Raw genomic sequence first — 16,355 nt, forward strand, 5'->3', positions numbered from 1 at the left:
AGTTAAATAAAGCTGGGTTCAATTGTTGCCATGGAGACACACCTGAGACACAAGGGGGAGGAGCCAGGAGGGGATGTCACTGCCAGGAAGCAGACAGTAGAAGAAGAAGAAGAGACTGCTGGGAGTAAGAGGAGGAGAAGAGAAGAAGAAGAAGAAGCCAACTCCGGCAACCCCTGGCCCTGTGTCTCCATGGTGATCAGGGTGGAGCAGAAGGAGGGTGTGTCCTGGAGGAATACAGGGGCGGAGGCAGAGGATCAGGAGGCAGGGCTGAGACTGTGCTTCTCAGTGAAAGCTGCTGTGATTGGTCCAGTGGTCAGCTGGAGGCGGGACCCAAAGAATGAGCCAATGACAGAGAAAGAAAGTGAACAAAAGCAGGAGAGAAAGGTGAGAGACGCACCTGTGTGTGTTTACCTGAGCTCACCTGGATACACAGTTACGTGTGTGTGTGTGTGTGTGTGTGTGTGTGCGTGCAGGTGGTGCTGGTGTTCTCAGGTGTGTGTACGCGGTGGTTTCCTGTCCTCCAGCCTGGATGTTTCTACAGACTCATCGCCGCTAACACTCAGGTATCAACCCAGCTTTGATGATGTCACTAAGGGGCGTGGTCAGAGGTTGGCCTCATCGGTCTCTGCTCTCTGATATTAGTACACATGAAGACGTTTTTCAGCTTTAACTGTAGTTGTTCACACACTGAGGTTAATTATGGAGTTCCACAGGGTTCAATGCTTGGACCAGTTCTGTTTACATGCTTCCCTTAGGCAGCATCATCAAAACACAGCTTATATTTTTACTGCTATGCAGATGACTCCCACCATTCCTGTTTGTGGGGAGTTGATCTGACCTGAATCCTTGCAGCTGATTGGCCCATGTGTCTGTCAATCAGGATCCCAGTGTTCTGATTGGCTGTGGAGTTTCTGAGCGCAGTGGGGTGGATCTCCACGCTGAGTCGACCCTACAAGTCAGACGTGGTTGGAGATTCCACACTCTGACACGCCCACTGCTGCTGCCCACCTGCAGACAGGTAACACTCGGTTTGCTCCCCGTCTTCCTCCAGGACCCTTAAACTTTTTTTTTAGAGATTGACAGACCATGTGACTTTCACGCATTGCATTGTGGGTACAAGTGGCAACAAATCAAAACACTGCATTAAGCGCTAGCATTTCCAGCACTTTGGGGTCCTTCGGGACTAAGTAAAGAATACAAATACAGGCCATTTACCGTTTATTTAGCTGTTGTTAAATATTTTATCTCCTGTACAGGCCAACACAATCTGTTTGTTGTTTCAGGTTGTAGTGTTACACAACATTTTCAGATCTAATATAAATAAAATGAGTGTTTCGTAATTCATTCAATTTATTGTCTTTATTTATAACTGGCATCATTGTTTCATTCTATTATAGAATCTTACAAGAAAGAGGCAACATTGTAAAAATCCATCATTATTAGCTGCTTCCTGAAAAACAAATCAACAATGCAAAGAAAAAAAACTTTGCTAACAACAAACTGGAAAACAGTTATTCATCACTTGCTTGCTTCAGTACAACCCTTGGGCACATATATGCGGACGTTTCGTGGCTGTTTCGATCTCGCTCTCTCTCTTAACCAATCAGATCTGGCTGTGGTAGCAGCTTTAAACTCGGTATGACCCAGGCTGATAGAGGGGCCAGTCTGGATCACATTCCTGCATTTTGTTTCTGGTTTTCCTACAAAACACAACAAACATTAGCCCGCAAAGCCACAGTGAACAAAGCAGCATAGCAACGAATTCAATTCAAATCAATATAAGACTTATTTGTAACCTACATCATCAATCATGTTGTGATAAATTACGTAATAACTCCAACAGAAGACTTAATAATACAACACAGTTAATAATACAGCAGCTTCTTGCCATTTTTGTGTTTCTTTTTATTACTGTGTGACTGTTTTCGTGTGAAAGCCTGCGTGCGCTAGTACCGCTTGCCACTCGTTCCCACAATCCTTTGCGGTTTTACCCCTGAATGACGTCATATTTTTAATGTCTGTGTTTTCAGGCCGTCCCACCCACAGTCTTGTCCGTCTCAGGTGTCTTAGACTGCAGGTAAACTGCTCGTCCCTCACTGAGTCGCCCCCTGTGGCCATCTGAGGAACTGCAGCTGCACACACACTCTCTTACTGGTGTGTGTGTGTGTGTGTGTGTGTGTGTGTGTGTGTTTCAGCTCAGAGCTGGTGTGTTTTCAGGGTGTGGTGTCTGAAAGGATCAGTGTGAACAACAGGACCGCCCACTCTGGACACACACACTCAGGTACAAACACACAGGTGGTTTGTGTATCAGGCTTTTCTGCTGTGAAGTTGTAACATGGGGGTCTATGGAGGCGACTCACTGCTGCCTCTGCTGGACACTAGAGGAACTGCAGGCATCAGTGCTTCAGGTCTGAGTCTCAGGTCTGACTGTTAGCTGAATGTGTGTGTGCAGGTGTGCGTCTCACTCTTTGTGACCAAGCTGGGAGGAGTCTGCAGGTGTACCTGGACCTAAGCCACACCCCCTACCCACCTGGCCTGTTGCCGGGTAACACTCTGCTGTTGTCTGGTTTCCAGAGGAGGCTGTCCAGGTGAGACACACATAGACAGGCTTATAAAAGTTTGGACTCTTTATTTGGACTCATTTCCAACAATGTCAGCCCCAATAAAGTTATGGATCATCTTGCATCAATAGGCTGCTGGTTTTCTTTACTGGTTTCAGGTGTTACCAGCAAAATAGTTGTTTGATCATCTGGAAATGTAGCCAGATTTATTTATTTAGACAGAGATCTTGACCCCCCAATGTTCAATACAAAGTCACGCCCATGGTTACGTACCTGTGCGGTTTACCTGTGTGTGTGTTTCAGGACAGGAAGTGTGTAGTGCACGTACTTACCTGTCAGCTCCATAACTGTGGTCTCCCTGGGAGACACCAGGTAAGTTTACAGGTAAAGTCTGGTTCACGTGTTTGTCGTGCTGTTGTTTATTTGTTTGTTTGGTTTCTATCAGCTCGGCCCAGCCTCCTCCTCCTGCTCCCATCATGCACCTGGGTGAGTGGGCTCTGAGCAGCAAGCAGAGGTGCGCTGTGGGACAGGTCAAAGGTCACGTGGTGTGTTTCCTGTTCCTGCAACTGCAGTGGAGCTGCTCGCTGTGTGGCAGCGTGTACACACAGGTACTGCATAAAATACACACAGTGTGTACAGGATGTGTTTAGTGTCAGTTTCTCGGGTGCAGTGAAAGTACTCAGAGTGCTTCATGTGTTGTTAGCGTGTTGGTGGCGTGTTAGTGTTGGTGCAGTAAGTAAAGTGTCGTTTTGGAGGAAACTGCTCACGATTTCAGGTGTGTGTGTTTACCTGTTGCTCTCTCTCTCTCAGGGCTGCAGCAGCTCTCAGTGTCACTCGACCTCGTCAGTGTTTCAGTCCAAAGCAAAGTAAGAGCAGCTTCCTGTTGAGCTCACCTGCTGATACGTGTTAATCACCTGGATGAGTCAGGTGACAGTCACATGATCAAACCATGTGGCTCTGCTCTTCCATCAGGCTGGTGATCGATGACGGGACAGGTGAGGCTCACGTCTGGTTCTCAGCTGCTCTGGTTCGTGCTCTGCTGGGATTGGCTGATGCTCAGTGGGAGGGGCTTCAGAGAGCACTCAGGGTCAGAGGTCACATCAGAGTCTTCCCTCGTGGGCAGAGCCAGGTCAGTAGCACCTGTCAGGTGTATATGTTTACCTGTCACAGGTGAGTCACGTGCTCATCGTCGTCTTTAAACTTTATTTTGTCTTTAAAATTTAAGATGAGGCTTTAACTGTGAAAGGGCACATCCTGTTTGTATCCTGGTAACAGCTCCGTCTGCTCACACCTTACTGCTGAACTGGTTTGGGGGCGTGGCCACTTCCACCTTTAAAAGTCTGTAGGTGTGACGGACCCACGCTGGGCTCACGTGAACAGGAGGGAGGGGCCTTACAGCCGTGTGTTTCAGCGAGACTCAGGTCGTGCCCCTGACTCCACCCACTCGACCTGATGAAGCAGCAGGTGGTGTAGTTCTGAGGGTAATCAGGGCTGACTGTGAATGCCACACCTCCCACATGGAGGGTGGAGACCACAGGGGAGGGGCAGGACAGCGAGAGGCATTTAGGACTCGGGTCACACCAGGAGAACCCACAGGGCCCCTCCACCCACAGGTGGAGCTGTGTTAAAAGACCCTGCAGACTGAAACGTCCTGTGGTCAGAGGTGGTGAAACGAGAAGAAGATGCAGCTACAACCCAAAGAACAGCGTCCACACAGTGAAGCACGGTGGGGACGCTGTGGGGGGGCCACCACAGAGAGAAACAGGCGTCCTGCAGGACGTTTCCACAGGGCCGAGCCGTGAGTCTGCAGAGACATAACCTCTGTGTCTGTCTCAGGTGTGTGACGGGGACGCTGACGACTTCCTCCTCCACTTCCTGTTGTGTCTGTGCAGCAGCGATGTCATGATTCGGCCACTCAGCCTCACCTGCAGGAAACACACCAACCAGAGACCAGAAGGTAACCCCACCCTCACACACCACCCTCACCACCCTGACTGCAACCTTCAGTGTGTGTGTGTGTTTCAGAGGTGAGGAGGTTCACTCGAGGAGACAGAGAGTTCCTGACCAGACTGGCTCCTCCCCTTCAGCTCACCTGTCTGCACCTCCACCCTGACTGAGCTCCACCTGCTTCGTTCTGACTTCATCTGTTCTACGTGTTCGTACAAATAAAACTTTATTGTTCCTCCTCCTGTCACACGGTATCTCACCTTCACTGACCCTGACGCTGGTGATCAGGGTCAGAGGTCACACGAAGCTCTCTGGGTTTAACAGGTCATGTGACCCTTCTACAGGAAGTGATCCCTGTGAGTGGCGCCCACATCGGAGACGTTCTCAGATGGTGATTCATGAAACCTAATTGGTAAAACTAAACACTGAACGTGTTTCGGTTTGTTTACAGAGGTCAGACGGTGAAAGCTTCAGCCTGACCAGGAAAGAATCAGTCCTCTTTAAATCACACTTACTTTAAATGAATTCCTCCTCACCTTCATGTGTTTTGTATTATTGCATCTTATACTGAAAGAGTTCATCCATCGACACATTTGAATCCTGCAACATTTCACCGTGTCAGTTTGTCATGAATTGGACTATTTTAGGATTTCAGTTCATCTTTCCAATAAAGCTGGCAGCTCTGAAACAGCTGTTCTCTCTGAGGCTGTTTTGCATGTAAATAAAAGTGAAATAATTAAATGTTCTGTGAACAGAGCGTCCAGTGGAGCTCCTCAGGGCTCTGTGCTTTCACCACTTTGTTTTCTATGCTAATGAGTGTCAGAGCACGTCAGCATCAGTCCTTCAACATGGTCACAGCCTCTGATGAAGGTGTTCAAATGTGGCTTTTAATCCAGGTTTACACTTAAACAGTCTCCATGAAACGGGCCTCTGCCCTCATTCATCCTGGAGATCACTCGTCTAAACCAACCAACATAAAGAACGTGATGTTTTCAAAGCGAACACGTACACACAGTTGTTATGGATACGATTAAATGTAGGAGCGATGATTTGTGAAATCCTACATGTGTGTTCTAACATGCTTTAATGATGGCACGAGCTGACAATGAATAACATAAAGTTAATAGTTAATCTGCAACAAAACTTTTTCACCGCTTCAGTTTTTGGTCTTTTCCACATACGGTTGTTGTTGTCATGGAAACAGAAACCAATCGGGCCTTGGATGGACGTCGGGAGTTCTTAACAGCAGCTCGTTGTTCATTCTGATGTTGTTTTTTAATTATATTTTATATTTAATATCATATATTGGCCGTTTTCAGCTTTATCTGAAGGGCCACAGGTCAGACTCCAGCTGGGCCTGCCGCTCTCAGCCTCACTCTGAGGAAGCCCACAGTCTCTCACAGTGGAAACTACACCGGGGGACCCCATCCTTGGGGTGGACCCATTTTTGTTGTAGCGTGTTTTGGGGTTTAAAAGCCACAGAGACGCGGTGCTTAGAAAAAATGCATTTCAGCTGTGCTGATGCTCCTGACACGTTGGAACGTTGGGTTGTGTTGCGTGGTTGAGAGGAGGCGGCAAAACACCTAGCAGGCTAGTCGGAAGAACACACACCCACGCTGGTATCGGTAATCCACGGTGGTTCTTTAATACGCCTTCTTCAACAACCATATAAAAGCCCGGCTGAACGGCTGCGGCTCAACAACATAACGCCCAGCGTTCATACAACCCAAGCGTTGCAAACAAAACAAGAAGAAAACATAAATCCGTCCCTCGTTAAGCAGAAGCGTGCAGGCACGTGTCCTCATAATCCCAGAGAGAGAGAGCAGCGGCACAAACTGATGACACCATCAACCCTCGACTTGGGTGTCTTAAAGGGACACCACACCATAGTGGCTGTCACAACGTATAAGACCTGGAAACCTGCATTCAGCTGGACCTGAAAAACACTATGTCCAGATAAACACAATCAACTTTTGGAGAAAAATAAAAGATTCTTCATCAGACTAACAACTAAAAACATGACACTTACCTTAACAGTGTGGGCTACATCAAATATATTCAAGACCGACAACAACACTTCTCACTGCTGCTAATTTTAACAAAACTAAACAAAAAGTAGAAAAAGGCAATTCACCAAGTCTTGAAAAGTAAAACTGAAAATAGAAACACAGAATAAAACATCCATCCAGATCTTTACCACCAACAACATAAAATCTATCTTGATTAAATGGCCTAATTCTCCAATAAATGAGCAATAATAAAGTAAGAAAAAATAAGACATTCAATTTATGGACGCTCAAATTAACAGAGCGACATTAAACGCACCTCATTGCCTGCCGTAGCGTTCTTCGCAGCTGCACTTCACCTCAAAGGTCGGTTAATACATCGGATTGAACTTAACCAAAGTCCAATTAAAGGAAAATAAATGTTTCTAACAAATACAATGAAGAAGATTAAAATAATTCACTGTCAGTTACTGTCGCTGTGAGTTTGACGAGGTCAGCTGCTTCATTTGGTTCTGCCTAAAGTTCTCTCAGTGATCCAGTGTTTATATGATAAGATACGTGTTTAATGCAGAGAGTTGGAATTACAAGTTGGTAAGAAGCTTTTTAACAAAGGTTTGATTTAAGCTTTAAGTTCAAAGGTGAAAGAAATTTCACGTTTGATGAAGGAAGATCAAGGCTAACAAGGACATAGGTCAAAGGTCAAAATAAGGTGAGAAAATATAATAGATATATATAATCAATCAATAAGGTGAAAATATCAGATAAAAGGGTTTTTTGGTTATAAGGAATAAAGAGGTCAAAGGTCAAAACAAGAGACACTGGTAGAGACCTCAAATCATTGTTACTGAAGAAGGAGGAGTTCTTTAACAGTACGACATTGATAGAGTTTGTTTGTGTGTTTGAGAGTTCAGACTGAAAGGGAGCGCACAATCGTGTGTGTGTCTGCAGCTGTTGTGTTGTTGCTGCATCGTTGCCTCAGGGGGAAAGTTGTGTGTGTGTTATGCAGACTAGCAGAGACTGCAGCTGTCAGCAGCCACACACACTTTCTATTCTTCAAATCAAATCACAGTGAAACATGTTCACTGACAGCTCAGCTTCAGCATCGTCTTCATGCTGTGACTGCAGCCGTTCAACTCTGTTTGTCTTTAACCCAAATCATCACAACATGCAAATATAATCATCAAAATGATGTGACTGGAAGGATGCAGCAGTCTGTGCTCCACCTTTCTCCTCCACACCTGCAGGTGGAGAACATGGATGCATGAATCTCTACAGAGTTCTTTGAATATTATCCGTCTCATCAGTTTTCAGTGAACAAAACTCCTCACAGAGCCAAAATAAGCAGTTTGTATCCAACATAACTCAGCTGGACTCTGATGCTCCGTATAACAGCCACACATGAGTCTGGATTCACTCAAAGCATTGAACAAACTTTATTGGAAATGAAGCTTTTGGACATTTGTTCTCTGATATTTGCTCTTCAGCTCGAGTCTCCATCAGTGGGAACATTTCCTGATTCAACTTTTCTTCTGTTCAAATCAAACTCCATGAGAATCAAAGTGTGAATCAGAGTCCTGATGATCAGATTCTATAGAAACATGGAGACTGTAGAGGATTTACACTCAACATGTTCATTTGTTCCCTTCAAGAAAAATCAATCATTCATCCAATAAAATCAGTCATTGATCAGTTTGATTGACAGGACAGATGATCAGAGGTGCAGAGTTTTTACCTCCATAATTCAAACTGGGACAGAAGTATGGGTGGAGTTTGTGAGTGAAGGAGCAGCCAGTAAAGGAGTAGATCAGAGCTGCAGCACCTACATCATAAAAGGAGACCAGACCCTCCTCATAATCCACAAACACCCCCACCTTCTCAGGACCAGGATGGAGACAGAGGGGGACTGAAGGGGAAGCACATGCTATGTACTTATTTCCATTTCTCAGCACTACAGTCCAGAAACCATCCTGAGGACTCAGTGTGATTTCTCCCTTCCTGTTGATCGACTCTGTGGACACTCCTAAATCCCACTCAGTCTTTCCTTTAACCTGAACCTCAAAGTAAAATCTGCCTGAAGAGAAACTCTGCTCTCCTAAAACCATAGCAAAGTGAGAAAATCTCTCTGGGTTGTCTGGAAGTTTCTTCCACACATCACTATGATAAACTTGTTTTCCATCATCAGACAGGATGAGCCAGGGATTTGCTGTATCAGGATCCAGAGTCACATCCACCTCATGCTGCTGCACCCTCTGCAGCTCAGCCTCTAACAGCTTCTTCTTCATGAGTTTCCAGACTGTCTCCTCCAGCTGAGCCACAGCTCTCCCCACAGTCCCCTCATATGATGGTGGATGAACTCTGACCTCTGTCCAGTCCTTGCTGGGTGGAGCAGCTTTCAGGGAGGAGAAGCTTTGGAGGAGGTGGAGGTGGTCTTCAGAGCGTGAGAGCTGCTCCACCTCAGAGCTTCTCTCCATCAGCTCAGAGATTTCCTGTTCCAGATCTTTGATGAGACCTTCAGCCTGTTTCTCTGTAGCTTCCTGTTTGTCTTCGATCTCCTTCATGAGCTCCTTCAGGCGTCTCTCAACAGACTCCATCAGAGCCGTGAGGACCTGAACACCTTCTGCTTTCTGTCTGTCTGCAGCATCTTTACTCATCTTCACCGACTCTGTGATCTCCTGAATCTTCAGTCGTCTCTTCTGGATCATCTGCTGAATCTCAGCCTCTGTCTTCTCCAGCTCTGCCTTCTTTCCTTCATATTCTTCTCTCAGAGGAACAAACTCGTGGTTCTTGTGGTCTAAAACAGGGCAGAGCGTGCAGACACATGTCTGGTCGGTCTTACAGAACAGCTCCAGGAGTTTATCGTGCTTCGTGCACATCCTGCCTTCCAGGTTCTCCACAGCATCAACCAGCTGATGTCTTTTCAGACCTTTCAGTGTCAGATGAGGCTCCAGGTGAGTCTGACAGTAGGAGGTCTGACACACCAGGCAGGACTTCAGGGCCTTCAGTCTGGTTCCAGTGCAGACGTCACAGGGAACTTCTCCTGGTTTGGCAGCTTGTTGCTCTGAGCTGCTGCTGCTGGCTTTCTGCTGAGCTTCACGTCTGAACTGAGCAACCATCTCAGAGATGAAGGTGTTGACCCTCAGCTGAGGTCGAGTGTAGAAAGTCTCTTTACACATGGGACACTGACAGCTCTGATTCATGTCCCAGTGCTGACTGATGCAGGTTTTGCAGAAGTTGTGTCCACATGGTGTAGAGACTGGATCAGTGAACACATCCAGACAGATGGAGCACAGAAACTGATCTTCAGATCGCAGATTGCTGGCAGCAGACATGTCTGCACTCTGAGGGAGAAAGAAGAGAAACATTTGATTCAAAATTCTCTTTAAATTTCATTTTACAAAGAGAGAAACAAGCGTCAGTAGTCTGAGGAGCTTGGAGAGAAAAGCGTCTGGACTTCTTTGAGTTTCTTGAAGACGTTTCATCAGAGAAGCTTCTTCAGTTCTCAGAGTAACTGGTGGAGACCCAGCAACACACTCAGACACAAACTGGTTCATCCAAACACAAACCTAACATCGTAGTGTCTGCTGTACAGTGCAGCGTCCAGATGGACAGGATCAACGTTTGGGGATGAAGATAAATACAGTCGTTACAAAGATGTGAAATTGTTTCTCTGTTTTACAGAAGGTCCAAGATTCATCCAGATCATTTGTATACTTGAATAAATCAGTTTGTTGGATATTTTCCATCAATCACTGTGAAGTAAACTTCGACCTTGTTGGTGACTGAATACTTCTTATTGTACGTCCAGATCAACGAGCCATTAATATTAAACAGTGACTGTTCCAGTAGAGCTGACAGTGAGGAGGACGATGAATCACAAACCTCAGAAATGTGTTATTAACTGTTGATCCAGTATTTTAATGGCATTGATGAGAACATGTTTATTCAGAGGTGTCTGTATATTTGGTCCATTTGTGCGTCAGTAAAAACTGTCCTGTTTTCTCTCACAGATACTGGAACATCCTCACAAACTCAGGATGTGGAAGAAGATGAACTTTTCCAGTCACTCGCTGGGATACATCATTCATGTTATTCTGGATCCTCAGAAAACATTGATTTATTTTTGTGTTTCACATATTTGTTTGTCCAAATCAAAGATTGATGTTAGTAGAGAAGAAGCCACCATGATAAAGCCTGTGTGTGAAAACGAGATCAGTGGATTTGATCAAAATCCCATTTAAGGAGGAATTCTGTCCTCCAGTTTGTTTAAATAAGCTTTGGGATTAAACAGCATCATCTATGTTTGTGTCTGATGACATGTTTGATCCAGGTCAGCTTGAATATCACAGCTGATGTGTGGAACTCTGACATGTTTAAAGCCTGATTATCAGGATGATTCAAACACATCTGTCTAAATAATGAGATTCATGTTTCCACACAAAGTTATAAAGTGCAGCATCGACTGCTTTCTGAATGATTGAGGATCATCTGTGACTCTTACAGGATACACTAAGTCAGATAATCTTTGTAAAATGTGTGAATGACTTTTTGAAGTACTGACCAAAATCTGCTGGTTTACAGTATCAAAGGCTTTATATCAATAAAGAATAAATAGGTGTTTTCACGTCTGTAATCCTTATGATCAATCAGATCCAGAATCAATCTAAGAGGAACAGGAAGTGATGAATAACCAGGAAGTGTGGAGTCAGTCTGAAGTCCAGAGCACAGCCTGAGTCCACAGTCCTGAGCAGAGCCACAGTGAGACTGAAGCAGCAGCTCGATGCTCCTACAGTGGATCTGTGGTTACATGAGCAGATTTCTATGGATCCAGTGTGACTGTGATGAGTCCTGATGAAGTGAACAGAGTGAAGATTTGTGTAGAAGCAGGAAGTGTGATCAGCTGCACTCACCACTGTTGCTGAGAGGAACCTGATGGACTCCAGTGAATCTTCTTTTAGAGACAAACAGGACTCGACTGCAGCTCTGCTGCTGCTCTCTCACACTTTCACTTCTGCAAAATGACGTTGGGCTTCTTGTTTTTCAGCTGTTGCTCCGCCTCTTCCTGCCTCTCCCTTTACAGGAATCAGCCGGTCTGTACTCAGTGACTGTGTGCAGTGGGTGGGAGGAGTGAGGAGTGGTGTGTGGGTTCACACAGTAATGACGGCCTCAGGTGATCAGGAGAAACTCACCTGGATTTCCTTTTTCCACAGCAGACTGAGAGCTTCAGGTGGACCCTGAAGGAGGTCTCAGACACAGGTGGTAAAAGTACACACAGTGTGTACTGAAGTAGAAGTACTACTGTTAAAAATACTCCAAGTACTAATTCAACTTCTTTACTCAAGTAAAAGTAAAAAGTAGTGGCTGTGAAATGAGAGTAAAAAGAGCTGATTGAAGAACATTTCTAACACGTGTTTATACAAAGCTAACTGACTGTGTGACTAACTAACTGACTAACTGCTGTGGTTTGGAGTAGAGATTCCTGAATTTACCAGGTGCACCTAAAGGCAGCACAATTTAAACCGTAAATAATGATGTAGGTGCGCAAATCCTTTTCAAGCGTCACAGCATCAAATGAGCCGGCTTACGTTTGTTGCACTTCTACACCAAGTTTTACGCTCGCGTTTCTTCGTTGCTGATTTTTGTTCCACAAACCAAAAGAACAAAGATTCAACCTTTAATATATTTTCATGTGTGTTTCAAGCACTGTGACATATCACACACACACATGCTGAGTGTGTCACTGATAAAGCTGTGACACAGCAGCTCACTCAGTCCAGTCCAGGTAACAGACTCACCTGTTAGCAGCAGCTCTGCCCTCACAGAGCTCAGCTGCTTATTTCAGTCAGCAGGAAACATTAATATTATGGACTACAGCCGTCTGTCAGGGCCGTTCAAGGACACAACGTCACACACAGGTTTAAACTGTTAGACTCATGAATACCCACAACGTTCGATGCACATTTCTCTTTAACAGGAGCAAACGGCCTGATCAGATAATATAAGAACTCATAAAAGCTCATTTATGTAAATCTCTGCTTGGACCAGTGAAACAGTCTCACACTGATTAAACACCATCACTACTTCAGTAATGACAGAGGGGCGTAGGCGTGCTCGTGGGACAGCTTCCTCCAGCTGTGGAAACCAGATGTGGAAGCAGACTCCCTGATGTTGCAGTCCAACACCAGTGTGAGCAGAGAGGACTCAGCTGCTGGGCGGAGCTTATCTTCCTGTCCTGTTCAAATCCAGCATGAAACTCTTCTTATGTTCCCTCTTCAGTCTGATCCTGTCTAACAAACATCACTGTTCACCTCCTCCTCCCTCTGTGACTCCTTCATGTCCACTTTACTCCTCAGTAAGTCTCCACAGCTCCAAGCCAGCTCTGCATTCAGAGTTAGTCCACGTTCTCACCTCCATCTTCAAGCTTTCCTCAGCCAGAGTGTTGTGTCTGTGCTTCCACAGGCCCCGCTGGTTTACAAACTTGTTCCTGTTAACGGAAACAAGACGAACAGCTTTTACTTGCTAGCAAGGGAGGACCGCTCGGTGTGTCAGGAAAGCACTGAATCCACCCACAGACGACCTTTTACTGAACACAGTTACAGTACACACAAGCACCACCCATTGTAACCCCCTATGGTCAACAAACATAAGGCCCTATGTGTGTGTGTGTGTTTGGGGTGCGTTTGTGTGACCTCCTGCCCACAAAGGATGATAAAGCAGGAAGCTTACTAAGCAGCAAACAGAGCCCTCACATAGATGTGCCTATAACAAAACACTGCAGCCTCCCCACCAACAAACTGGCTGGAGAGGTGGTCAGAGACAAAGGAACGTCTTTGATCAGGCTGCTTGAACCAAGACTTACAAACTTAAGTAACACAATGACAACATTTAACAATTTGACTCCCACACAGAGCACTATCCCCACATGCTTCAAGACCACAACCATCATGCCCCTCCCCAAGAAAAGCCCAGCCACTAAACGCCTGCAGACCAGTCGCACTGACTCCCATCATTGCAAAGTGCTTTGAGAGAGCGGTGCTGGCCTACATCCAGAGCAACATCCCAGACACTCTGGACCCCCTGCAGTCTGCCTACCGGCCCAATAGGTCCACGTCAGACGCCATCGCTGCTGCCCCTCACTACTCCCTCTCCCACCTGGAAAACAAAGACCTCAGGGTGCTTTTTGTTGATTATAGCTCCGCCTTCAATACAGTCGTCCCTCACAAACTCATTCCCAAGATCCTCAGCAGCTACAGCTGCACTGTGGAGAGCACACTGACCAGCTGCATCACTGCATGGTACGGCAGCACTACTGCTATGGACCAAACGCCTGCAGAGAAGATGATCAGGACCCCGCTGCCCTCTGCATCCACCATCGCAGAATCCAGAGGAGAGCTGCCTCCATCCTCAAAGACCCCACATCCCCCCAACACGGCTGTTCACACTTCTACACTGTTAGACATTTTATTGTATTTTTACAGTAACTTACTGGCCAGTAAGTTACTGTAATTACTGATCTACAGTATCTTTACTGTTGTGATGTTTTACAGTTCAACCACTTTACTGTAAACATATATTACAGTATAACAGCTTTACTGTAAACGTGGTTTACAGTTAGAAAGACTTACCGTGATTACGTTTTATAGTATCACTGTACTGCAAATGTGGTTTATGGTATAACACTGTAATTGTGTTTTACAGCATATAAAATAATATTAACATTCATATTCAATATAAGAACATTTACCAAAAACAATATAATTCAATAAAGTAGTCTCAGGATAGTGAATTAAACCAACATTTATTGTTGATATTTTTTTTAACAAGGAAAACATTTTTCAACTGAATAAAAACAATGTCAATAACCAAAATAAATAGAAGCGTACATGAAAACTACACAGTCCTTCACCTTTCTGTGTCTGATTTTTTTAAGCAAAACAGTTTTTCATTCCACTAAAAACAGGACAAACCCACCAGCATGAACATTAAATAAACTATTACATATTACATTTCATCATGTTTAGGAGCCTCATCCAGCCACACATCTGATCAGTGGAGTATTAGTAACACAGAAAACTAAAGAGGACGTGTTACTTTCATCTTTATTTATTTTATACATCTGTCATTGTTAGACATGAGGTTCACTGAAATCATTAGTTTTGTCAGATTTCTCTCCCTCTTCCATGTGACTGTGTCAGCTCGTCAGCATCTGTTTGGGACGAGAATGCACCAGGAAGTAATGAAAAGTACCATTAAAAGCAGGAGAGGTTCTTATATTACAGAAGAAGAGATTATTTAAAAAACTATCTCAGTGCCATCAATGATTTAGGAACCTGAGAGAGGACTTGGTAAAATAAGACGTTCTTATAACTTCACCCTGTGACGGGCCAAGCTGCGACTCTCAGAGATGGTGATGTAGGTACAGAGCATGTGAGAGTGCGGTCCAGGAAATGTCTCTTCCAAAACTAGATGAAGGCACAAGGGGATCAATGTCAAGGCATTGAGATTCGACATCTTCATCCTTCAGTGGAGACTCCAGAACACCTGGGTGGGTATCATGACAGACAACAGAGAAGAAATCCACCTTGAGACTTGGGAGGAAGGAGTGCTGGGCACAGAAGAGATGAAGAGTATCTGAGATGATGAGAAATCCATCTTCCTCCAAGCTGTGAGTACATCATAGTAAATGTGTCACACCTGTCCAAACCTCCCTCCACAGACCCTCAATTCTACATTTGAAAAATACAGAAACGTTGTCAAAGGTCAGTCGCAGACTGACAAAGAACAGCCAACAGCAATTCAGCTGGAGCCAGTCATGATGAAACAACAATAATGACAGTTTGATCTGAAGAGCTTCAGCACCTCTGGTTGTGCTTTTCCCACTAAGAACGCTTCCACATCCTCTCACAGTGAACATCACCTCAGCAGGCTCTGGACCACATGAGATTTTGAAATAAGTATTCAAACAACAGGACACACAAAAACTATTCAAATACCAGACTGACACACTTACAGCACTGAACAAATCCTGATGATTCCATGTTTAAAAATCACGAGACTAACTTCAGAATAGATTTAACGGAGCTTTGCTCACATGAAGGCAAAGTGAGCAAATCCAAATCTTCTGATCCAGCCAGAAAAAACTCAAGTGCAGTGCTGTTGTTGCATTAATGTTTGGGAAGCAACCATCCTCTCCTCAGACACAAGAGACCCTTTAAGACCAGCCTCGCAAAAGCAGTCACACTGAATGAGAAAGGAGTGGACAAGAGCTTTAAAAGGATGGCTGGAGGTCCACAGTGTTGAATTTGGTGGGTGGGTTGCACTTCCACTCCTCTAGTCAGAGCTGTATTTCAAACACACACACACGCACACGCACACACACACACACGCGCACACACACACACACACACACACACACACACACACACACACACACACACACACACGCGCGCACACGCACACACGCACACACACACTTTGAATATTTGGCCATGTTTACTGTAGCAGATTCCCAGATAATAAATATGACACAACCCCAAAATGAATTATTAATATTTACTTTAGTATATCGACGTACCAACTACAGAAATGAAAAATACTTTATCACCTGGAAGAACTGAGCCACAGCTTTACTTCTGTGTGGAGAACAAAGCGTCTTCATCAGAAGGTGGCAGCAGAGATCTCTAATCTGAATCTCCTCTTTTACAGTTTTTTCTGAATGCTTAAACCCTAACTGTGATTCCTGCAGCACAATTTCTAAAACTATTCAGACTTATAGCAAAACCACTCACTGAGTTTGCAAAACTAAAAGCACAAAAACTGCTTTGCACTCAGTTTGCAATTTTGT

At 44.9% G+C, this 16,355-nt stretch overlaps 3 protein-coding genes across 8 annotated transcripts in view; 1 reads left to right on the forward strand and 2 right to left on the reverse strand.

The window, feature by feature from the left end:
- LOC112432630 (protein NLRC3-like) overlaps nucleotides 1-16,355 on the reverse strand; it is a 214,143-nt gene that overhangs the window by 42,968 nt on the left and 154,820 nt on the right. The gene's annotated exons all lie outside the window — the stretch shown is intronic.
- LOC112431210 (CST complex subunit CTC1) lies at nucleotides 3-11,135 on the forward strand. 4 transcript variants are annotated; one of them, XM_076882329.1, is made up of 13 exons: nucleotides 3-384; nucleotides 474-563; nucleotides 881-1,018; nucleotides 2,031-2,077; nucleotides 2,196-2,281; nucleotides 2,453-2,588; nucleotides 2,865-2,933; nucleotides 3,007-3,169; nucleotides 3,372-3,427; nucleotides 3,534-3,690; nucleotides 4,398-4,518; nucleotides 4,587-4,864; nucleotides 4,960-5,198. In XM_076882329.1, exons 1-7 carry the CDS (start codon nucleotides 31-33, stop codon nucleotides 2,878-2,880), a joined length of 867 nt encoding a protein of 288 aa, XP_076738444.1. In that variant the 5' UTR covers nucleotides 3-30; the 3' UTR covers nucleotides 2,881-2,933; nucleotides 3,007-3,169; nucleotides 3,372-3,427; nucleotides 3,534-3,690; nucleotides 4,398-4,518; nucleotides 4,587-4,864; nucleotides 4,960-5,198. The 4 variants fall into 4 exon arrangements, with proteins under 4 accessions (XP_076738444.1, XP_076738443.1, XP_076738446.1 ...); XM_076882328.1 differs by having other exon boundaries at nucleotides 4,587-5,198; XM_076882331.1 differs by lacking the exons at nucleotides 4,398-4,518; nucleotides 4,587-4,864; nucleotides 4,960-5,198 and adding an exon at nucleotides 10,522-11,135.
- LOC143412341 (E3 ubiquitin-protein ligase TRIM21-like) lies at nucleotides 7,924-11,589 on the reverse strand. Its single transcript, XM_076882318.1, has 2 exons — nucleotides 11,422-11,589; nucleotides 7,924-9,852 (listed from the first exon to the last, which is right to left on the reverse strand). Exon 2 carries the CDS (start codon nucleotides 9,841-9,843, stop codon nucleotides 8,194-8,196), a length of 1,650 nt encoding a protein of 549 aa, XP_076738433.1. The 5' UTR covers nucleotides 9,844-9,852; nucleotides 11,422-11,589; the 3' UTR covers nucleotides 7,924-8,193.

Source organism: Maylandia zebra, linkage group LG3 (genome assembly GCF_041146795.1).
Source record: "Maylandia zebra isolate NMK-2024a linkage group LG3, Mzebra_GT3a, whole genome shotgun sequence".
Taxonomy (NCBI): Eukaryota; Metazoa; Chordata; class Actinopteri; order Cichliformes; family Cichlidae; genus Maylandia; species Maylandia zebra.

Coding starts and splice junctions, on each gene's coding strand:
- LOC112431210 (XM_076882331.1), top strand. CDS start 31: ATGGAGACACACCTGAGACACAAGGGGGAGGAGCCAGGAGGGGATGTC. Junction 385..473: donor AACAAAAGCAGGAGAGAAAG/GTGAGAGACGCA, acceptor GTGTGCGTGCAG/GTGGTGCTGGTGTTCTCAGG. Junction 564..880: donor TCATCGCCGCTAACACTCAG/GTATCAACCCAG, acceptor TCTGTCAATCAG/GATCCCAGTGTTCTGATTGG.
- LOC143412341 (XM_076882318.1), bottom strand. CDS start 9,843: ATGTCTGCTGCCAGCAATCTGCGATCTGAAGATCAGTTTCTGTGCTCC.